Source organism: Armigeres subalbatus, chromosome 1 (genome assembly GCF_024139115.2).
Source record: "Armigeres subalbatus isolate Guangzhou_Male chromosome 1, GZ_Asu_2, whole genome shotgun sequence".
Taxonomy (NCBI): Eukaryota; Metazoa; Arthropoda; class Insecta; order Diptera; family Culicidae; genus Armigeres; species Armigeres subalbatus.
Window position 1 is genome coordinate 144,129,405 of NC_085139.1, and position 23,179 is coordinate 144,152,583.

At 38.8% G+C, this 23,179-nt stretch overlaps 1 protein-coding gene across 2 annotated transcripts; it reads left to right on the plus strand.

Moving 5' to 3' along the window:
- The first annotated feature begins 7,456 nt into the window (after positions 1 to 7,456).
- LOC134207008 (uncharacterized) lies at positions 7,457 to 18,210 on the plus strand. 2 transcript variants are annotated; one of them, XM_062682753.1, is made up of 4 exons: positions 7,457 to 7,572; positions 14,682 to 15,798; positions 15,857 to 15,917; positions 17,555 to 18,210. In XM_062682753.1, exons 2-4 carry the CDS (start codon positions 15,196 to 15,198, stop codon positions 17,875 to 17,877), a joined length of 987 nt encoding a protein of 328 aa, XP_062538737.1. In that variant the 5' UTR covers positions 7,457 to 7,572; positions 14,682 to 15,195; the 3' UTR covers positions 17,878 to 18,210. The 2 variants fall into 2 exon arrangements, with proteins under 2 accessions (XP_062538737.1, XP_062538733.1); XM_062682749.1 differs by lacking the exon at positions 7,457 to 7,572 and adding an exon at positions 8,645 to 9,076.
- The last annotated feature ends 4,969 nt before the right edge of the window (positions 18,211 to 23,179 follow it).

Genomic DNA, 23,179 nt, shown 5'->3' on the forward strand with positions numbered 1-23,179 from the left:
GCTCCTGGCAGAGGACGGACAGCAGACATACGTAAGGCTGCATCTGAATGATCCAGAACGGTGATTCCAAGACGGCGTCCAAGCACACGCACAAATCCGGCAGACGTCGAAGAGTGAACAACCATCGTCGAATACATCATCTATAGTATAGTGGTCAGTATCTCTGCTTGTCACACCGGGTTTCAATTTTCCATCGATGAACCATAATACAATATATGTTTTCCAAACAGAAAAAATAGTTATTACAATAATCATATGCATTCTCTTTTGGTTCTCTTAGAGAAACGCTAAGGAGGTGTCCAGTGCGGGATGTGATGAAATTTATACGGAATTTTGATCCAACAGTCAATCCCGCAAATGCAACTCTATTATGTATTGTTTGCAATATTCACAACTGACCTTTAATTTAAGATTCAGATACTATTTGGACACATCGAATCAATTTGTGCCATGTGGCACCAACAATTTAATATTTGTGTTTGGGAATGTTTCCTTTACAAACAGTTTATTGCCAATCTTCAGACTCAAATTGAGTCCCACAGCCACAGCACAGCATCCGAATGACGTGCTTGATGTCTCGACTGAACTGACTTCTTGTTTCACTTGCCAATCAACCATGATATTTTTGATAACTTTGAAATGTTTCGCACCGTCCAGTTCTCCGTAATTGGGCACGTCATATGTTCCATCTTTTCCGTGTGACAGTCATGTTTGCCTATTGCAATGACCATTTTTGCTGGTGGTTTTTAGGGATGAAACTTGTAGGCCTCTTTTTGGCTTAGAAAAAGGATTCACCTTATCCAAGGTTGGTCGTTTATGCCTCTTGCCTCACAAAACCAGCTACAAGAAGCTCCATCTACGGATAGGGCAGACTATCATAGGTAGGCGACATATCTACAGCTTGGAACTGATCTACCTTGTCCAACCAGTGCGGCTTTTGAATTGCTCCCGTCTACACCTGCCGATGCTGTCTGTGCCGAGGTAGGTATCCTGCCATTCCGCCATCGTGTGCTGCCGCACATCTGCTGTAATGACGTCCCATTCGCCTCTTTCACATCTAAAATCATTAGATGCTTCTCCCTTTTGAAGGGTATTGGATCCTACGCATGATGGTCATGCCGTTCCCCCTCCACCAGCTCGAACCAACTGACTAGGAGCAAGGAGCTTAGCTGATACTTCTCGTCAGTTGCCATTAACAGCTTTATATTGAAGACTGGATAGAAGACCGGTGGCAGTACAATTGAACGGTGAGTACAGAAACGTTTCTAGAACACTACACGATCTAAAACGGTTTTCTTTGTAGACAGCGTTCTTAAGTTCTGTTATCGCTCCTACCTTTTTTTGAACTGGTGTTCTGGTTAGCGCCATTGCAGAGATTCTCCGCACCGAAAGTCTTATTTTTTTTTTGTCAGTTGAATGAAACGATGTCTTAAGTGTTAGACTTAAACCAGCGCCTTTTTTGGTTTTCTTCTTAACAGAGAACAGCGCCTTTTTCATCATTCTGCATTTTTTAAATAATTTTCCTTGCGGAGTTGCGGAAGGTCCCCAAGTTGAACCAGAGGTTCGTTGCTTCAACCCCCTTTCCTCGATTGAAATTACCGACAAGTAAAGAACGGCCGACAGTTGTTTGGCCGAGTAGGTCATTTGACCGAATAGGTCATTTGGCCGAATAGGTCTTTTGCCCGAATAGGTTATTTTCCTGAATATGTCATTTGCCCGAATAGGTCATTAGCTCGAAAAGGTCATTTACCCGAATATGTCATTTGATGATGATAATGATGATGGTCCCGCCACATACCCCTTTAATGGTTTGAGCTAGACGATTTATCTTCAAGATAATTAATTGAATTTGATATAATAACAATTTAATCAGATTTGCAAAAAAAAACAAAAACGATCTGATTACCATCACAGATATGAATTACTATCCAGCAAAAAGGTAAATTAAAAAAAAGCTTTCGATTTCAACTACAGATTCTCATAAGCATCGGTAGTGATACCTCGAGTTTATACTAAAATGCAAAACTTGTGATACCTCTCGCACAGATTTCAAAAGTTCCACCAAGAATCGCGTTTCATGTTTTTACAAGACCATTCAATGCTTATCACTCGATCACTCGTAAGCATCGATAAAATTAATAATCTAAGTCGTCAACAAAACTAAAACTTGTGTTACCGCTCCGTCGATATCAAAAGTTTCAGTATCAACCGCGGGAACAAAACTCTACCAGATAGCCAATTACTAATCCGAAGAATCATTCGAACAGTCGGAAATGCGCAATTCTGTACAAAATTTTCCCGAATAGGTCAATTGCTCGAATAGGTCATTAGCCCGAATAGGTCATTCACTCGAATTAGTCATTTGCCCGAATAGGTCATTTGCCGAATAGGTCATTTGCCCGAATAGGTCATTAGCACGAATAGGTTATTTACCCGAATTAGTCATTTGCCCGAATGGGTCATTTGCCCGAATAGGATATTTCCCCGAATAGGTCATTTGCCGGAATAGGTCTTCTTCTTCTTCTTATTGGCATTACATCCCCACACTGGGACAGAGCCGCCTCGCAGCTTTGTTTTCATTAAGCACTTCCACAGTTATTAACTGCGAGGTTTCTAAGCCAGGTTACCATTTTTGCATTCGTATATCATGAGGCTAGCACGATGATATTTTTTTATGCCCAGGGAAGTCGAGACAATTTCCAATCCGAAAATTGCCTAGACCGGCACCGGGAATCGAACCCAGCCACCCTCAGCATGGTCTTGCTTTGTAGCCGCGCGTCTTACCGCACGGCTAAGGAGGGCCCCACATAGGTCATTTGCTCGAATATGTCATTTGACCGAACGGGTAATTTTTACGAATAAGTAATTTTTCCCGAGATCTTACCGCATGGCTAAGGCGGCCCCTTTTTTGAGATGGTCATTCGGCCTAAAGAGTCATTGAATTAAAAGGTCATTAGATCTAGAAGATCATTTGACCTAAGAGGTCATTTGGCCTGAAAGGTCATTTGGCCTGAAAGGTCATTTGGCCTAAAAGGTCATTTGGTCTAAAAGTTCATTTGATCTAAAAGGTGATTTGGCCTTGAAAGTCATATAGGCTAAAAAGACATAAAGGCTAAAAAGTCATTTGATCTTAAAGGATATTTGGCCTAAAAGGTCATTTGACCTAAAAGATTATTTGGCCCAAAAGGACATTTGGCTTTAAAAGTCATATCAGCTAAAAAGCTATGAGGGCTAAAAAGTCATTAGTTCTAAAAGGACATTTGGCCTAAAAGGTCATTTGGCCTAATGATATTTTTACCCATATGACCTGTTTGGTCACATGACATTTTCGGTCGAAAGATCTACTCTACTCTGACCTATTCGGCTAAATGACCCAATGAGCCGTATGACCTGTTCGGCTAAATGACTTTCGGGCAGATGGGTTTCATCCTAATGATTTATTCGGCCAATTGGCATTTGACCAAACGACCCTTCCTACAGAAACGAAGATTTAAAAAAATGCCGCACCCCCAAACTAAGCATCTTATGAATTATGCTTTCTTATCTACTCAGGAATACTCAATTGTGATGCGGCAACGTAGAGCCTGGTTTGGACAAACCAGATTGAAGCATGCGATCGGGTGTCGCTTAAATAGTTTTTGCCGATTCAACTGTCTCAAATAACACCCGGGACATTATCGAATGATGGGTCCTTACGAGTTTCTCGATCCACATGTGTGACGTAAACGTGATGAAATTCTGGGAGAGAACACCCTTAGCCAGATACAGTAAAAATTTCATTGGTTTTTATTTATGCTCCCAACAAGTTATAAGATGTGTCTCATTTTGCCTAAAAGAGTCTAAAAATAGCATTTCTTGACAGCGATAAAGCATTCCACTTGCTCCATGGAGTTTACATCATTTGCAATTATTTCCAGAAACCCCAATAAGCCATGCCGGATCAAACGAGTTAATTTACTTTCGCGCTTTGTCGGTGTTTTATTGCGTAACTTTTTTTATTACCTGCAGGTCGATTTCGGGATCAACCCCCAATCAAAGATTCCTGATGTTTATACTGCTGCTGAAGAGAGCTCATAAATTGAGTTACTAAGATACTGGTTTAAATCGAGTTGTTTGAGTCCGAGACTGCTCTCGGCTCAAGCAGTAACAGCGAGATCCAAAGTGAAACCACACAGCAAAAAAATATGAATATTACAAGCAATGTAATAAGAAAAAATAATGTAATTTATAATCATGTACGCCGTTTTTTAATGTAACTTTGTGTTGATAGTCATGCACATAAATGGAGCATGACAAAACCTGTAAAATTACAATAATGTTCCCTCTTAATTGAAAAACTTTAACTTGTATACAATTAAAGTTCAGTAAGCCCTGAAAATTTCAATTTCAGAACCATGAAATTTACATGATGTAATGTAAGCTCACGTAACCGTTTGCCTACGAATATACAAGATGGCTGCCGTGTTGTACGTGTCATAATTATCGAGTCGCGTCGTTAAATTTGTAAAGGCTGAAAATAATTGATAATTAAGTGATTTGTTGGATCATGGAAGAAACGGTAAGGTGTACGATCTGTGATGTGACGTGCCGCGATGTATATTCATTTCTGAGTCATGTGAAAATTCATCGAAATTCAAAAGTTTTAAAATGCCCCGTCGCCACTTGCGCTGTTCGTTTTTGCTCATTTGCTGCTTTTAGGAAGCATCTAAGACAACAGCATTGCCGCGAGAAAAAAGGGCTGGCAAGAAAATGTTTTGTTGTGTCGTGTGAATTCGAAGACGGTGACGTGAACAAATTAATGAAACATGCTATGGAACACATATCCGCGGGACAACCAGTGTATTGTCCTCTAAGGTGCCCAACACGGAAACCGTTCGCAACTACTAATAGTTTACGAATCCATAGAATGTATGTTCATCGGAATCAAGTGGCTAAATATACGCATACGGCCCCGCTGTCATCGGAAGCGAAAAGCGGAAGCAATGTTTTGGTTTCTGAGCTTATTGATGTTGCCAATGAAATCGAAAAAGAGGAAGAAGAACTTTTGGGTGAAAATATGGAGCTAGAAGTCGAATCTGTTTTCGGGAGCTTATTCTTGAAGTTGTTTTCGAAACATCATGTGACTGATACAGCTATCCAGGAAGTTATAGAAGTACTTGCTGAAGTTGGTGTTATCCAGGAGAAGGTTCTAACTAATAAATGTGATTCTGTTTTTAATGAGCTAAATGTTGGTGCAGATTATAAACGGTTTTACATAGAGTCAATAGTAAACTGTTTGGTTTTGAAGAAAATGTTCGGTCCAAACGGGGTATTCAGATCACCTCATATGCGCAAAAAGTTTTTTTGTTCAAATTTTGCGTATGTTCCTCCTGTTGAAGTGCCTCTTCAGAAAGACGGTGATCATAAGGAATGCTTCTACTACTATGTACCAATTCTTGATACTCTCAAAGCTGCTCTGTGCGATCCTCATATTTACAATGCTGCTTTCCGCGAGAAGCATGGTGTCCCAGGTTATTTGTATGATTACACGGATGGCTTGAAGTTCAGAAACAGTGATTTTTTTACCAAAAAAACCGTTAATATATTCATCTACCAGGATGCAGCCGAGGTAGTGGTGAACCCAATAGGAAATGCTACGTCAAGATACAAAATGCTCTGTGTGTACGTAGTTATAGGGAATCTCGATCCACACTTACGGGTATTGACTGATAACGTGCATTTGGTTCTCCTTTGTAAGAACAAGGACTTTTCATATTTCGGATCTAACACAATTTTTCGTCGTCTGATTGAAGACTTGAAAGTTTTGGAAGATGAGGGTATTATTGTTAATGGAAGTGGCAAAGACGAACGAGTGTATGGATCCATATTTACAACGCTAAATGATAATTTAGGTGCTCATCAGTTGGCCGGTATGACTGAAAACTTCTCCCGGAGCTCACACTTTTGTCGAACATGCTACATCGATCATGATTCCTTTAAGCAGGATCCATTGCACACTGCTATTGTCAGAACACCCGAAGAAAATATTAAGGATGTAGATACTATAGCTAAACAACCTTCAAAAATTCCATACCGTGGAGTAAAATCAAATTGCATTTTTAACGAATTGAAGCATTTCAACGTGTTTGATTTCGGTGCAGCTCCATGCGTAGCTCACGATCTGTTTGAGGGCTGGGCAAACAACGATCTCTACTTGATTTTTAAGAAATTGATTTCGGAGCAAGTAATATCTCTGAGCTTCCTGAATGGAAGAGTCAAAAGTATTTTCAAAAACCTCAATATCAGCACTCAAATCGTGTTCAGTTTTAACCGAAAAGCTAAAACTATCAAGGGAAAGGCGTGCGATATTTGGCACCTTATTCAAATTATCCCATTTATTTTCATCGATAAGCCCCTGGACCATAATAACCCTTTACTGGATATGTTACTTTTAATAAGAAAAATTACAAACACTTGTGTGTCACCAATTATCTCAAAAGCACAAATTCACATACTTTCATCTGACTTGAGGGAGTATATGGAATTACGTGAAAAATACTTCACTGAACCACTCCGTCCTAAACACCATTTTACTTTGCATTACCCTCGGTTTATTTTATGGATGGGACCACCAATGATGTATTGCACTCTTTTCTGCGAGAGGAAGCATTGTTTCTTCAAAAGGTGCCTGCGAACTACACTGAACTTTAAAAATGTTTTGAAGTTCTGTTCTGAACAACATCAATACTTCCAAGGCCTCCTTAGCCAACAAAATCTGCGATTCAAAAACGACTTCATTTTAATCAAATTTGTGGAAAGCTTCTCGTATCTACCATCTTATATTCAATGTTTTCTGCGTAAATTTGGATATCATTCGAACTCTAATATATACGTCGAGAAAGGTACTTACCTAGGGTACACTTATTGTAAAGGTGATTATCTGTTCCTCGAACATAATCTGCCTGGGGAACTGTTCCTAGTGGTTGAAATCGAGTTAATCATATACAACAAAATACAAGGCTCAATAGAAGTTATTGGTGAGCAACGTGAAGTTCGAGACATTCACGAACGTGGTGTTATGGAAGTGATATCCGGCGACACATTTGGGAATAGAATTATACGAAGACCTATTCACAATTTCATCGATCGAGCACCTATCTACAGATTTGAAGACGACGGTAAAACATTCCTTTTCGCGAAACACGCAGTGCCACTCTTTGATTAAGACACTCACGTATCGATAATGGAGAAGATAGTCGGATTCAGAGTTTGCGATTCGTCACGCATGTTACGGCACATCGTTCCAGCCTTACCAACTTTAAATTGTTTGATTGAACAAGGTAATACAACTTTATTATAATTCTATACCGGATCTCTGAGCTAATTTTCGATTATTTTTATTTCCCAACATAGCCGCACACATCTATCAACGCAATTTTACGAAAGTCGTCTTGGAAGCTGATGGATGTCTAATATCTAATGACTTCGTGTTATCAATGTTCACTGGTAATTTGTTAATGTTGCTCACGTCAGATGAAGTCTGGGCTCAGGAGGATATAGTTACGGAAAGTGATTTTGAAACAGATATCAAAGGTATGTTACACTTTAAATTTCTATCATTGCTTTATTATACTGTTAGTTATGTTTTGACAGGACGAGTGAATTGGTCAACTCAGTTGAATTCTATTGAATTGCTAAGAGTTCAAGCAATCAATATTGTTTGAATTGAAATGAATTCGGGCTCAACTCAAGAGATTTCCTCAATTCACTTACTCTGTGAAAGCATAGCATAATAATTTATTATTTATTTACCTTGTCTTGTTTCAAATAATGGTAATTAAATATACCATTGTGCTGGAACTTTATATATCGTTTGGCGGAGACACTAATTTATCTCTTTGATTCTATTTTCAAAGTTTGTCATAACACAAGGCCTGTGGTCTGCTAGAACTGCAAACTTGAAGCACGATTTCTAACCATTTCTTTTTTAAAGCACTTTAAGATTTCTGTGTATGTTCATGTAAAAGAAAACTGTACAACTATGTTTTTCTCACAAATTATAGTGCGACAGGCCTTCAACAAAACTACAATATTGGTCAATTCAATCTTCAATCAGCTGTTACAGAGCATCGCAGATACCAACATCATAGATGTCTGGCCGAATTGGATCTTTGTTTGTATTTGTTTTAAACTCCCAATGGGTGCAGAGCCCCACACATATGATATCCTACAGGATACGTCTGCGTTATGTTTGACACATTTTCCATAAGGGTTGCTGAAGTTTAATCATCTTTCTCTTTCAAGCGCATAGAAAGGATAGGTTTTATTTTCATCGGGAAACGTTTCCCGATGGATACAAATCCTATCCTTCCTATGCTCTCGAACGAGAAAGATGATCAAACGTCAGCAAGCTCTATGGGAAAACTGTCAAACGCAACGCGAACGTATATATATTTGCAGAGATAAATAAAATATTCCCCACAAACACGAGCGCACGGTTTGTGGTTGAAAATAATCCCAACATTGATTTTGCCGTGACCGCTGTTCGTGGTTGAAAACAAACTGAGCAAATGTGTGAGTAAAATGTGGTTCACACTAGAGGCCTCTAGTTCACACCTTACTGCAGCGCATTGATTTGTAGCGCTTCTTGGTATAAGCTGTCAAAATTGCCTCGAGCAGCTGTTTAATTTTGTTTATATTGTTTGCCGATTTTCCCTAAAAGTGATAATCGCTATATTCTTTTCAACGAAAAATACGTGATATTCTAATTACCAATTACTAGAACCATGGAGTAGATTAGGAAGAAGTCGTAGGTTTTAACAGTCACAAGGTTGGCTACAAATAGACAGTAACAAAGTAGTTCATCACAAAAAGATTTATACGCCGAGATTAGTTATGCAGTATGAAGATTTTGTGTGGCTGCGAATGTAAATAATATTGGAAGAAAATGTGACTAGGTAGTATCGCGACTATATAAGAAGCACTGCTAATACCTCATAAGCGGTATTCGAATTCCCGACGCGATCTACAAGAGGAACATGCTCAGCGCATATATTTACTTGCTCAACACGTCAGCTGCATCTACAGTGTACATCGCGTAAGTAATAGCGCAGATAATAGGGTAACCGTAGTGGAGGTAGCACCAATAGTGGACGTAGTGGGGTTTTAAGAATTTATCACAATTATGCGTCGTGCTTTAAATATCCTGTTAAATGCAGCTTATCCTAAGATTTCGCTTGAAAAATTATTGAAAACTATGATTTTTTTAAATAAAATTGACTCGCTTGCACATATAATACAGTGCTGACCCGATTTTGCCACTCACCGATGTTGTCACGTTTTCGACCCGATTTTATCACGTCCCGATTTTGTCACGTTTTCGACCCGATGTTGTCAACCCAAATTTTAGTCGTTCTTTTTATTTTTGTAAATAATACCGCAATCACCATTGATTTTCATGAAAAAACTTTCATCGCCTGTAGTTTATTATAAAATTTATTTTATTTTAATCATTTCTGAATACCTGTCCAGCATTTTTAAGCCTTTTTGACAAGAAATAACGTGTGCTAATCACACATTTTACCGTTCCAAAGCATAAACTGATTCATCTTTGTGAAATGAAAAATCGAAAATATTTTTTTCCGATTTTGTCGCATTTCCTATTTTATCACCCCAAAAAAATCGGGACATTACTGTAGTGGTACAACTATACCAATAGTCGCGAGTCATTGGATAGCACTATTATGGGAACTATTATTTGTTTTTACCACCACTAAAGGAACAGTGAACCCATTAGGGGTGCAAGCAATATTTGGTAGTTGTTGATGTTAAATAACATCAATATAAATTGTGTTAGCTAATTTATTAGTTTATCTAATGGTTAAAATATTAGGCCCATCAGAATACATACAGCATTTCGTTAAAGACGATATGACTGAATCCCCATCAATTTAGGCACGCAGAGATAAGTAACTCTTTCTGTGACATTGTGAAATGAAAAAAAAACTCGATTTTATCGAGTGATCATTTTGGTTTTAAGCTTCATGCGTTATACCGTTATACTAAAGGGCCGATGTCTACGTAGCGTTTTTTCAAGCTGCGTTCACGCCGCGTCCACGCAAGGTACTTAGCATCAAATGGAGTAATGCACGCGTATACGTGTGCACGACTACATTTGATGCTGCGTACCTTGCGTGGACGCGGCGTGCACGCTGCTTGAAAAAACGCTATGTGGGCATCGGCCCTAATGATTTCAGATCAAATCGTAGATGATGTGGGAGGGTCGTTAAAAAAGGGAGGGTGTATGGAGATGGGTATTGCTTAGAAAACAAATAATTCCATGTTTCCTTAATAACCCGGGACAGATTTTTAATAAATTTGGTACACCATATTCTCTGACCTGAGTATTCACAAGATTGTGAATATTCCGTACACCATAATTTGTTAAGATGAGTTGATTGGCATATACAAGACGGCCCGTGAGTGAGCGAGCGTGAGTGGTGCACTTTGTGTCGCACATTTTTGTATTAACGCAATTGGCGCACGCATAAAATGCTCAGAGCGACTGTATGTTGCTTATTTTTGTAAAACGCGAGTGGCGTTCGCATTTAATACTCATTGCGACTTAATTTGTTTACTTTTTGCAATCAGTGCAAGTGACGTTCGCATAAAAGTGCTCAGTGAAACTTTGTGTCGCTAATTTTTGTATAAGCGTGAGTGGTGCATGCATAAAGTGCGACTTTGTGTCGCACACTTTTGAATAAGCGCGAGTGGCGTTAGCATAAAGTACTCAGCAACTTTGTGTTGCTAATTTTTGTAATGAGCGCGAGTGGCGCTTGCTCGAGATGCTCATTGCGACGTGGTGTTGCTACTTTTTGTATTAAGCGCGAGTGGCGTTCGCATGTTCAGTGCGACTTAATTTTTTCTACTTTTTGAAACCAGTGCAAGTGACGTTCGCATAAAGTGCTCAGTGCAACTTTGTGTCGCACATTTTTTAATAAGCGCGAGTGGCGTTCGCATAAAGTGTTCAGTACGACTTTGTGTTACTAATTTTTGTAAAGGCGCAGGTGGGGTTTGCAAAAAGTGCTCAGCGATTCTGTGTTGCTAATTTTTGTAATAGGCGTGAGTGGCGCTTACTCGAGATGCTCATTGCGACGTGGTGTTGCTACTTATTGTATTCAGCGCGAGTGGCGTTCGCATGCTCAGTGCGACTTTGTGTTGGAAATTTTTGTATCAACGCGATTGGCGCACACATGAAATGCTCGGAGCGACGTTATGTTGCTTATTTTTGTAAAAGTGCGAGTGGCGTTCGCATTTAATATCCGTTGTGACTTATTTTTTTGCTTTTTGCAATCAGTGCAAGTGACGTTCGCATAAAGTGCTCAGTGCAACTTTGTGTCGCTATTTTTTGTATAAGCGTGAGTGATGCACGCATAAAGTGCGACTTTGTGTCGCACATTTTTGAATAAGCGCGAGTGGCATTCGCATAAAGTGCTCAGCGACTTTGTGTTGCTAATTTCTGTTATAAGCGCGAGTGGCGTTCGCAAAAAGTGCTCCGCGACTTTGTGTTGCTAATTTTTGTTATAAGCGCGAGTGGCGCTTACTCGAGATGCTCATTGCGTCGTGGTATTGCTACTTTTTGTAATCAGTGCGAGTGGCGTTCGCATGCTCAGTGCGACTTTGTGTTGGAAATTTTTGTATTAACGTGATTGGCGCACGCATAAAATTCACAGAGCGACTTTATATTGCTTATTTTTGTAAAACCGCGAGTGGCGTTCGCATTTAATACTCATTGCGACTTATTTTTTTTACTTTTTGCAATCAGTGCAAGTGACGTTTGCATAAAGTGCTCAGTGCAACATTGTGACGGTAATTTTTGTATAAGCGTGAGTGGTGCATGCACAAAGTGCTCAGTACGACTTTGTGCAGCTAATTTTTGAATAAGCGCGAATGGCGTTCGCATGCTCAGTGCGACTTTGTGTTGGAAATTTTTGTATCAACGCGATTGGCGCACACATGAAATGCTCGGAGCGACGTTATGCTGCTTATTTTTGTAAAAGTGCGAGTGGCGTTCGCATTTAATATCCGTTGTGACTTATTTTTTTGCTTTTTGCAATCAGTACAAGTGACGTTCGCATAAAGTGCTCAGTGCAACTTTGTGTCGCTATTTTTTGTATAAGCGTGAGTGATGCACGCATAAAGTTCGACTTTGTGTCGCACATTTTTGAATAAGCGCGAGTGGCGTTCGCATAAAGTGCTCAGTACGACTTTGTGTTGCTAATTTGTGTAATGAGCGCGAGTGGCGCTTGCTCGAGATGCTCATCGCGACGTGGTTTTGCTACTTTTTGTAATCAACGCGAGTGGCGTTCGCATGCTCAGTGCGACTTTGTGTTGGAAATTTTTGTATAACGCGATTAGCGAACGCATAAAATGCTCGGAGCGGCTTTATGTTGCTTATTAAAAAAAATGCGAGTGGCGTTCGTGCAATCAGTGCCAGTGACGTTTGCATAAAGTGCTCAGTGCAACTTTGTGTTGCTAATTTTTGTAATAAGCGCGAGCGGCGCTTGCTCGAAATGCTCATTGCGACGTGGTGTTGCTGCTTTTTGTATTCAGCGCGAGTGGCGTTCGGATGCTCAGTGCGACTTTGTGTTGGAAATTTTCGTATTAACGCAATTGGCGCACGCATAAAATGCTCGGAGCGACTTTATGTTGCTTATTTTTGTAACAGCACGAGTGGCGTTCGCATTTAATACTCATTGCGACTTAATTTTTTCTACTTTTTGCAATCAGTGCAATTGACGTTCGCATAAAGTGCTCAGTGCAACTTTGTGTCGCTAACTTTTGTATAAACGTGAGTGGTGCATGCATAAAGTGCGACTTTGTTTCGCACATTTTTAATAAGCGCGAGTGGCGTTCGCATAAAGTGCTCAGTACGACTTTGTGTTACTAATTTTTGTAGAGGCGCGGGTGGCGTTCGCAAAAAGTACTCAGCGACTTTATGTTGCTAATTTTTGTTATAAGCGCGAGTGGCGCTTGCTCGAGATGCTCATTGCGACGTGATGTTGCTACTTTTTGTGATCAACGCGAGTGGCATTCGCATGCTCAGTGCAACTTTATGTTGCTAATTTTTGTAATAAGCGCGAGCGGCACTTGCTCGAGATGCTCATTGCGACGTGGTGTTGCTGCTTTTTGTATTCAGTGCGAATGGCGTTCGGATGCTCAGTGCGACTTTGTGTTGGAAATTTTCGTATTAACGCAATTGGCGCAAGCATAAAATGCTCGGAGCGACTTTATGTTGCTTATTTTTGTGAAAGCACGAGTGGCGTTCGCATAAGTTGCTCAGAGCGACTTTATGTTGCTTATTTTTGTAAAACCACGAGTGGCGTTCGCATTTAATACTCATTGCGACTTAATTTTTTCTACTTTTTGCAATCAGTGCAAGTGACGTTCGCATAAAATGCTCAGTGTTGCTCGCATAAAGTGCTCTGCGCGATTTAATGTTGCTACATTTTGCAATCAGCGTGGGTGGCGCTTGCATAAAGTGCTCAGGGCAATTTTTTTTTGCTAATTTCAGATTGCTTTGAGAATAGGTCGTATGTGCAAAAGTGAGGCTCTTTTTGCTTGAACTAGTTTTACATTTCTCGCTACATTTCCATTTCAGCACTTTAGACAAAGCTATTGTATTTGGATGTCTGCCAAGAAATCCGATGTCAAATTCAGTATAGTTTTATAGAAATCTAAAGAGAAAGAAAATGGAGAGAGACTCTATTTTGTACCTACGGCCTGTTCCTAAAGTGGTATTCGCTTAAAGTGCTCAGTGCGATTTTGTGATGCAAATTTTTAAATAAGCGCGAGTGGCGCACGCATTAAGTGCGACTTTGTGTCGCAATTTTTTGTGAAAGCGCTAGTGGCGCTCGCATAAAGTGCTCAGGGCGACTTCATGTTGCATATTTTTGTATAGGCGCGAGTGGCGTTCGCATTGAACGCCCATTGCGACTTAGTGTTGCTACTTTTTGCAATCAGTGCAAGTGCCGTTCGCCTATAGTGCTCCGTGCGATTTTATGCTGCCAATTTTTGAATAGGCGTGAGTGGCGCACGCATAAATTGCGACTTTGTGTCGCAAATTTTTGAATAAGCGAAAGTGGCTTTGCAAATGTGTTGCGTTGCGAATTAGCGCGAGACTTTGTGTCGCAATTTGCTGTAAAAGTGCGAGTAACGTTCGCATAAAGTGCTCATTGCTCAATGTGACTTTGTGTTTCTATTTTTTGTAATGAGCGCGAAAAATGCTTATTGCGACTTGTTGTTGCTACTTTTTGGCGTTTGCATAGAGTGCTGAGGGCGGCTTTATGTTGCTTATTTTCGGGTAAGCATGAGTTGGCCCGATCGGTCATTGCGTTCCAAATTCCTTGGGAATTTTTTTTTCAAAAACCAAAAAAAAAATTTGTTTTCAGAGATTGCAGCAATGCATTCAAATGACCGCAAATGCATATGAATTGATGGAGAAAGTAAAATCTATCCCCCTAAAGTGCTATTTCGACCTCTCTTATGTGTTTTTCTTATTTTTTTAATGCGCGTTAAAGGCACCACCAACGCTAGGTGGATTGATCTGGGTTTTTTATTTTAATGATTTATTACCAGTCTACCTTATATCACATACCATAAACAAAATAAACTCATTCTTATCTTTTCAATTATCTTCAAAGGCCATCTATTCATACCAAACCAGAGTAATGTAGCAGAGCTACATACAAGCGATACTGATAACGTCCAGGCTACACAACATGTTCATTCGATGCAGATTGGTCCAAATGAGGTAACCATAGTTTCAAATTTACACGCCGCGTTCGAAACAGCTGCAGATCAGCTACCATCGGAGAAGGAAGACGAATCGGAAGCAGAGATACCCAACGATGAGCCAACAATTCCAAATGATGAGCCTGTGGATATGAACAAAGAAAACCAATCTCCGAATACTTCTGGAAAGCGAGGCCAAGAAGTGCACTCCGGCTACCAAGTAACCAAAAGACCAGCGTCAAATGATATGAAGTTCAGAGCATTTGAAATCAAATGGGATAAAGTAAGCGATAACACTATATCAAAGTTAAATAAACTACAGGAGTACAAGCTGAAACACTTACTAAGCAGGAGACTTGTGGACTGGCGAATTGCATTGTTGATCAGCTTAGGGCCATCGACACCAATATTCATGCTAGTATCATGGAATCGGTCGCCAAAGATATTTTGCGTAAATATCCTTGTCTGGAAATCATTGACGATGACGGATATGGAGATGGCTTGAGTTATGTGGTATTCAAACACAAATTAATCAACCACAACTCCTACCTCAATCGCTTCAAAGAAATCAATACGCCTTCCCCGATTCAAGCTAATAAGACAAGGAACGTTAGAGCGGGAACATCGAAAGAGTACTGGATCAAGAAGACATCAGAATGTACTAAAGACATTCTAGCCAAACTTCGGAGAGACGAGCCTGGTTTATTGACATGTGAATGTCTTGAATCATCTCAGGCATTCATCAGGTACCGCTTGGATGAGCATCAGAATCTCAAAACATTGCTGCTTGAAATGCCAGTATTACGCAGAAGACAGCTGTTGTATTACCACTTTAAAGCGGCCACTGGTACCAATATTGAAACACTTCGTGCATTTTTCTCTTCGAAGCGGATTAAAATCATCGAATATTCTGCAGCAGTTGTTGAGCCTGGAAAACTCCTTGAATCCTGCTCCGACATTGATGTTTTTCGTTTCATGGCTTCAATGGTTGGTGAAAATGTGGATGCCCTTGTTTTGAAGAAAGAGGTACAAAGTATTTTTATTTTGAAATATAATATATATACATAACTGTATTTTTTTTCAGGTGGGCACACGAATGGAGGATATTAATTGCCTAGTAGCTGGTCCGGTTCTGATCGCGATCGGTACGTTTAATTTTGTTTTCGGCTTTCTGTATATGAACTATAATATGGCAATACCGTACCGCAGACAAACAGATATGTCTGTTTTTGCATAAGAATAGAGCACTGCACTGGACAAATCTCTTTCTCTTTCGTTCTTCATGAAATTTGACATTTAGTAGCCTTGTTTATTTCTAATTTCTTTGCAGTGAGAAAGAGACAAAGTAGTCCGTGCAGTGTTCTATGGTTCTGCCATCGCATTTATGTTGCTATATAATAAGACGAGTTAGTTTCATTCCATCAAGTTAAACCATTTCATTGTGACCTTCTTAATGGTGATCATGTATTTCATTGGCTACATTCTAGCTTACCCTGCTTGATGTTCTGTTAGCATTTTCACAGTTCAATTTTTTTTCTATGCCTGCTCAGTTGTAAGAAATATGTATATAAGGGTGCTTCAAAAATCGATTTAGCTTCACAGTGCTCATCTGATTTTTTACCACAGTCTGAGTGTCCTCTGAAAAGTTAAGCTCATTTGGGTTAAAACTGATTTAGCACAAGCCGTTTCAAGTTTGCATGAAAATTAGTATGGAGAATTTTTTTTATTATACTGTTAATGACGTTTGTCCATTGCGCAGGTTAAAAGAAAACCTACAATGCTAAAGGGAATACTCAACAGCTTTCACCCAACGAAAACCGCATGTTGATTACTCGCCCCAATAATTAGTAATCGATTTTAAGACAGGTTGCGAATCATTAGTCATGATCGTTAAACTTCTTTGAGGGCATCACTGAAATGTGCAGTGCAACATAGTAGCCTGAATTTGTGTGTGCTATCTTTCGCGCCACGAGCAGCAATGTTGCCTGTATGCAATTAGCTCCTGAAAACTACGGTATAGATTAAATTCGATTACTAATTATTTAAATCATCAATTGAGATGCGATTTTCACTGAGTGAAAGCTGTTGAGTATTCCTTTTAGCTTTGTAGGTTTTTTTAAACCTTCGCTTGATGGGGAAGCGTCATTAACAGTATAATGAAAACATAAATTTCTCCATACTAATTTTCATGCAAACTTGAAACGGGTTGTGCTAAATCAGTTTTAATCCAAATGAGCTCAAATTTTCAGAGGACACTCAGAACATGGTAAAGAATCAGGTGAGCGCTGTGAAGCAAAATCAATTTTATGAACCACCCTAATGTGTATTGTGTAGCAAACACAATTGATACACTACCTATACCTCTGCATACAAGGACAATTGAATCATTTGTTTAAGAAAATATACAAATCCATTTTGCACAATTCCAAGAAAACAACAAAACACTTCTTCCAAACAAATTTGTTTCGATTTCCTCGATACAGAACAATAGTTATAGACAAAACTCAACGCCCAGGAGAACTTCCGGTGCGGAAACTGCATGAAGTGCTCCATAACTGTTCTCCAAAGTGCGTGTTCATTTGTAGTTTTTCAAACAGAAGGGAACTTTTTCAGTAGTTTTTCGAACATGTATTTTCAACTAACTAACTCGTCTTATATCAGGTGAAGTCATTCCCATAAAATGCTCTGACATAATTTTAAATTCACGTTGATTGATTAATTTGCATGTTGTGTAATATTTACATTAAACAATTACTGAAAAATTCAATTTTATCTTTTTCAGATATGGGTAATGCAAATACCATGTATTATGTTTATGCTGAACAAACACGTCTTTCGGAGGGTACTGAAGATTTTGTCGGCGCCGTACAAGACCTACTGAGTGTACACTATGTCTATAACTTCATGTACTTGAAAGAAGCATCAAAGTTGCTTGAATTAGTACAACAGTATTTTTTGAAAATAATACCTAGTAAGGGATCCAAATCATCAGCGAGTCGGGTTGGACCAATCCAGCGAGTGGTTAAAAAAGTGATTGAGACGCTTTCTTTGTATGACGCAGCGCAGCCTGGTCCTTCTCGTGTGAATCAGAATGTTGTAGGTTAAAGCGTTTTACTTTTTTTCATTTGAAAACGACTTCTTTAGTATTTGATCATCGATTTTTCAAGAAAAAACGAACGGTTGTGAAAAGGTTGCATTTGGTATTACATTAAAATAGTTAAGAAATGTCGAGTACACTGGTACTGGTAAAATTCCACAATGCGCAAGCATTTTAACATAATGGTAGTCGTAAGAAGATTTCGAGAAAGGTGCGTAAAGAATAATCTAGTTGGTAACATGTGTGCTGAAAGCGAAAAGGTGGCATATAACTTTTAGTATGTAAGCAAAGAAAAAAAATACGCTGAGAATGATTACAATGTATCTACTTTGATATTTTCAGTTTGAACATTTGTTTAAAAGAATAAACGAAATAATGTGAAAATAAAACAGTTATACATGGTTTAATACAAAGTATGTTTTCTTTTGTAAGAGAAAAATTATCTCTACTAAGCATAGAAAGATCCCAATCACTGACAAAAGGAATGCACATAAAACATGATAACGGTTATGTTTTTAGAAAAAAAAACTGTAACGGCTGTTTGTTTGAATCAAATATTTTATCTTTTATCGAGTCAATTGATATAGGCTACAACGTGAAAAGGCGAACGAATTACATGAAACATGTAATAATACAAGCGATTGTTAAAATTCTTTTATGACGTAAATTTATTTTGAACGCTTTGGAGATTGATGTAAAAATAGAATCTAATGTAATGTTCCATTTTATACCACGCTCCAATTATGTGCATGATATTCAATGTGAATTTACATATATTTTTCGAACTGTGCATCGTCAGAAATGACTGGATTCGAATTTAGATTGGGAGAGAAAATTTTTACGACTTCTTTATGTATTCTTGAGAATGTTATGTAATAGAAGGCGATTTTATCAAGTTTGGATGCAAATTTGAGTTATCAGATCAATACATGATTTTAATATGTGTACTCAATCCATGAGATTAAATCCAATATAATTAAAAAATCATTGCTGCTGTATAAAAGTACCTTTATTATTTCAGCTGCTGGTACTTTAGTTTCAAATAGACTTGTTTTATGAGTTGGTGCTGTTTCAACTAAGATATCCTTGATAATGTCTGAAAGGAGTTACCATCGGAATTACTCATCATCCTGTGGCAGAAATATTCGACAGGGTGTTAATTTTAACTGCCAGGATCTGCCAAAGGATCAAAACGATCGGGTTGGCAAGAATGGTGGATTTTACTTCTCAATTCTGCGTTACAGACACCGCGGTGAACAATAAATGGGGATAAATCAATTGAGTCGAGTCTAAAGTGAATTAAATATTTATTGCGATGGAGCTCGTAAACTTTCCGTTTGACGTTTCCAGAGATTAAATTAATTGAGATTTCGGGTTGGCACTGGCTGCCGTTGTCGTTACGCCCAAGTGGGCAATATTCCGCTGGCTTTTATGTTGCTGGAGTATAATAAAACCCGTAATAACAGGTCGGATTCAATTAGGTTGAAAGGATCCACTGAATAAAGCTTATAATTTGACACAACGTCGGTGTGATCTAAAAACATTGAGTTGAGCAAGGTACTGAAGCAATGAATAATGAATCGGTCGCCCCAGGAGGGTCAACAATGACACGGCATTGTCAGCAACTTTTCTGATTTGAAGAGCTTTTTCTTCTTCATTACAATCCCATGTTAAAATATGCGTTAAAATTGTGCTCATATCTTTGCTATAAATTGATGTTCATCTGAAGCAAAATAGCAAATAACTCTGACTCTGAATGCTTTTAATATTATTAAAGCGAATGAACCCTGAAAGAAATGATTTTTTATATTTTCATTCATCCCCAAATAAGGCATTGCATTTATCATGCCACGATTGAACCTTTTCTGGCTTCCCATTTTTTCTGAGCTACATCCGGGATTAATCCATTTAGATAACAAAGTCAAAAGACAGTAGACGTCGAACGTTCCTTTTTGCTTGTGACCTCTTTCTCCCATTTTCAGGAATTTGCCTTATCGTTCACATCCTCACTTGCTGGGGAAAGCTTTTCCTCCCATGAAGAAATTGGAATTATCGCAGTTAGCAGCCACTGCAGACATCGTTCCTCTATCTACGGCTATACTCGATGCAGCAGGACCATGCACACTTCCTTGCAAGCGACACATTCCTGAGAAAATCCTAATGCTTTCACAAGCAACTCTTCCGAGACATTTACCCACATACTCTCATGCAGCAGTGTCGCTAGAATGGCTGAGCAGATTATCAAGTCAAGAGACGGAAATGGTTCAAAAGTGAAAATCTTCCGGACGATCAGGATGCCGACAGAGAAAAAAAGCTTCCTGTGCTAGTCAACTATCTTACGGTGTGACATCCTCGGTCAGCAAATAATAAATGACAATCGAACTGCAAACAGCATGGCGGTTTCTCATTGAAAGCACAAAATAATCGAGAAAATTAATTTCTTTTCTTGATCAATTTTGAAACTAATTTAAGGAAACAGATACTGTTGAAATGTAAATAAAACTCATTTACAACTCATCTGAATACATTTCAAGCAATAATTGTGTCAACATCTCTAAACAGCATTCGAGATTCAAGAAAAAGTCTCGCTAAACAAAGCATGAATTTGATTCAAATGATTTAAGTTATTTATTATCCATTAGGATGCATTGTGAAAGGTAATATATGGAAACACATATGAATGGTAAATATAGTTCTTTGAGTGGGATAGAGAAAGGTTGTCGTTTTCGTCCCTAGCTGAAACACATTTTTTTTTCTGGTGAGCTATATGTCATTTCAAAATCCATACAGTTATGTACCCAACATGTTTGGGAAGAACGAGGAGATCCACGACATGCTGGAAATTCCACGAAAGGTGGTTCATCGATAAGCTCTAAAGCGCGGGTCTGGAAATGCGATCGATCAAGTGTCTTCAAAATGACCTACAGGGATTTGCTGAAAAATTAGCGAATTCAGATTGAATTCTCCGTACACTGTGTTATAATGTGGTGCGAAAAATAAATATTTTCTCATCTTAATCTTATCCGATCAGGCAACAGGCAAGCTTTAAAAACAACCTCCTAAGGTTCTTCGTCTCTCGAGTTTTCCTTGCTTTTTACCATTTTATTCCAGACACGTTAGTGACGGAAATATCCTGCAGCGGTTAAGACGTGAGCCCGTATTAATGCAACACGATACGTTGGTGAAGAAGAAAAAACGTCGATGGAAATGAACTCACAGTGGCCCTCCAAGGCAGATTTACAGCAGCAAATCAATACTTGTAATGACAAGAAATCAATAATTGTTAAGTTAATGTGAAATGTGATAAAAACAATAATTGTAGTGACGAGCATAAAATTGTTTTTTTTTTTTTTTTTTTCAAGCAGAATAAGCAAATATATCCAAAATCCTATTCAACCTACTTTACAATCCATTTTCATGGCAGGAACACCGCGACGTATGCAGCTTTCGTATGGGAAAATAATCACATGGAGACCTTTGCGTGTACGAATATAACACAACCGTGTGAGATCCCGCAGCACTGATTGCATGCAACTGATCAACCATCCTCGGCTCTCTTGGCTTCATTGCAACATTATTTCTGAGCTGGCTCATGTTTCCGATTTGGGGTCTTTTTGAGTTTAGTCTGTACGGAGTGTGTTAATGCCAACCAGACTGCCAGTCGATTCTGAGAAAAAGGGTTAGCTTCACCAAGTTTGTTTTATCTAGGTTTATTGTTTAGATTGATGTGAGATATTGGAATCAATTTTTTATTGAAAACATGGAACTAACACTTTTCTTAATTAGGCGAGAAGGTTGGGCCGCACTTGCAATATAATTCCGGAAAAAATAAAAAAGAAGATATCTCCCGATTCCATGGACACACCAAAAAACAGACCGGCAAGTTTGAGCATCGAAAAGCATAACAACATAGGAGGAAGGTGGAGCAGATTTTGCGCTAATGTCTGGAGGTGTTAAAATGATGACTGGCGTTGGCATTATGAGTGCGCTTTCGGGAACTTAATTAGCTGTCGTGTACAATTTACACGTTGTTCGTTTTCCTGCATTCTTTCGCAAATCTGTCTTTGTTGCTGCTGGAAAATGTGCGCTCCCTGTCATGATAAGAAGAGTAGCGAAATGCGACCGACGTTAGGTAACCGAGCCACGTCAGCGACGTTCGAATGTCTTATGAAAGCGACATGTTGGAACACTGATTATTAAATGAACAAAACTTCAACTTTTAGATTTAGAACGACGACATTTTATACCAATAGATAATCTTTTTATGTGAGCCATATATTTTACTCCTAATGCTTCTCTAGAAAAGCGAATGAAGATAATTGGCCAACTTTTCATTTAAAGTTTTCTCGCTTGTATTGCTCAGCGCATAAGAGGTCTACACCTAACCAGTGGATGTTAGATTTTTCACAGTTATGTTTAGGAATACGTACAAAAATACAGACCAGGACCAGGCATATTATACGCAATTACTAGATTCTAGATATTGTATAAGACTTAACTTGCAAGCGTTTTCTACAAAAGCTGCATGCGTGGCTAACATTTTTGTATGAGCATCTAGCAGTTTCTAATCAGATTTGTTGCAGGTTTTTCATACAGAACTGTAAAAAAATAACATCCTCTGTTTGTGTGTACTCATCCGGCTACATTTAAATGTGACGAAACTTAAAAGGTGAAAAGTCGCTTAAGCAGAAACCTTAAAAATGTTACTTCATTATTTTGTGAATAATTGGGCGCCACGTGTTGGAGTGAGGCGGTGGTTTGACAGCACATGCTGTTTGTACCGGTTTGATGAAACCACGAAAAGACCTATATTCCTAATGTAGTAATATAACACGAATACTTATAGAGAGCAGCATGATGTTTACTATCAACTAATTTATAATGACGGATATACAAAATAATAATTACAGTGAAGACTCTATCTATTACAAACATATACAACATCTCTCTCGCTAAAATATTTCTCATTCTAATAAATATAGAGTTTCTTCTGTAATTAACTTAATTTGTTCTCACAACATAAGATTGTGGTTCAGATAATTCCCAATACTTCACCTTTCATCCATCTCTTGGTTTTCTGATATTGTGCATGAAATAAGAACCCTATCTTAAGGACAAGCATCCCGGAATCCAAAACTAAATGCACTCGCGTTTTCAAGAGCACCCCATTCGAAACGGGAGCCATCGCATCATGCGTGGAATAATAAAAATGACTCTTGTGCGTGGCTTCTGTTTTGAATGGGGTGCTCTTGAAAACGCGAGTGCATTTGGTTTTGGATTCCGGGATGCTTGTCCTTAAACCTTGAATAT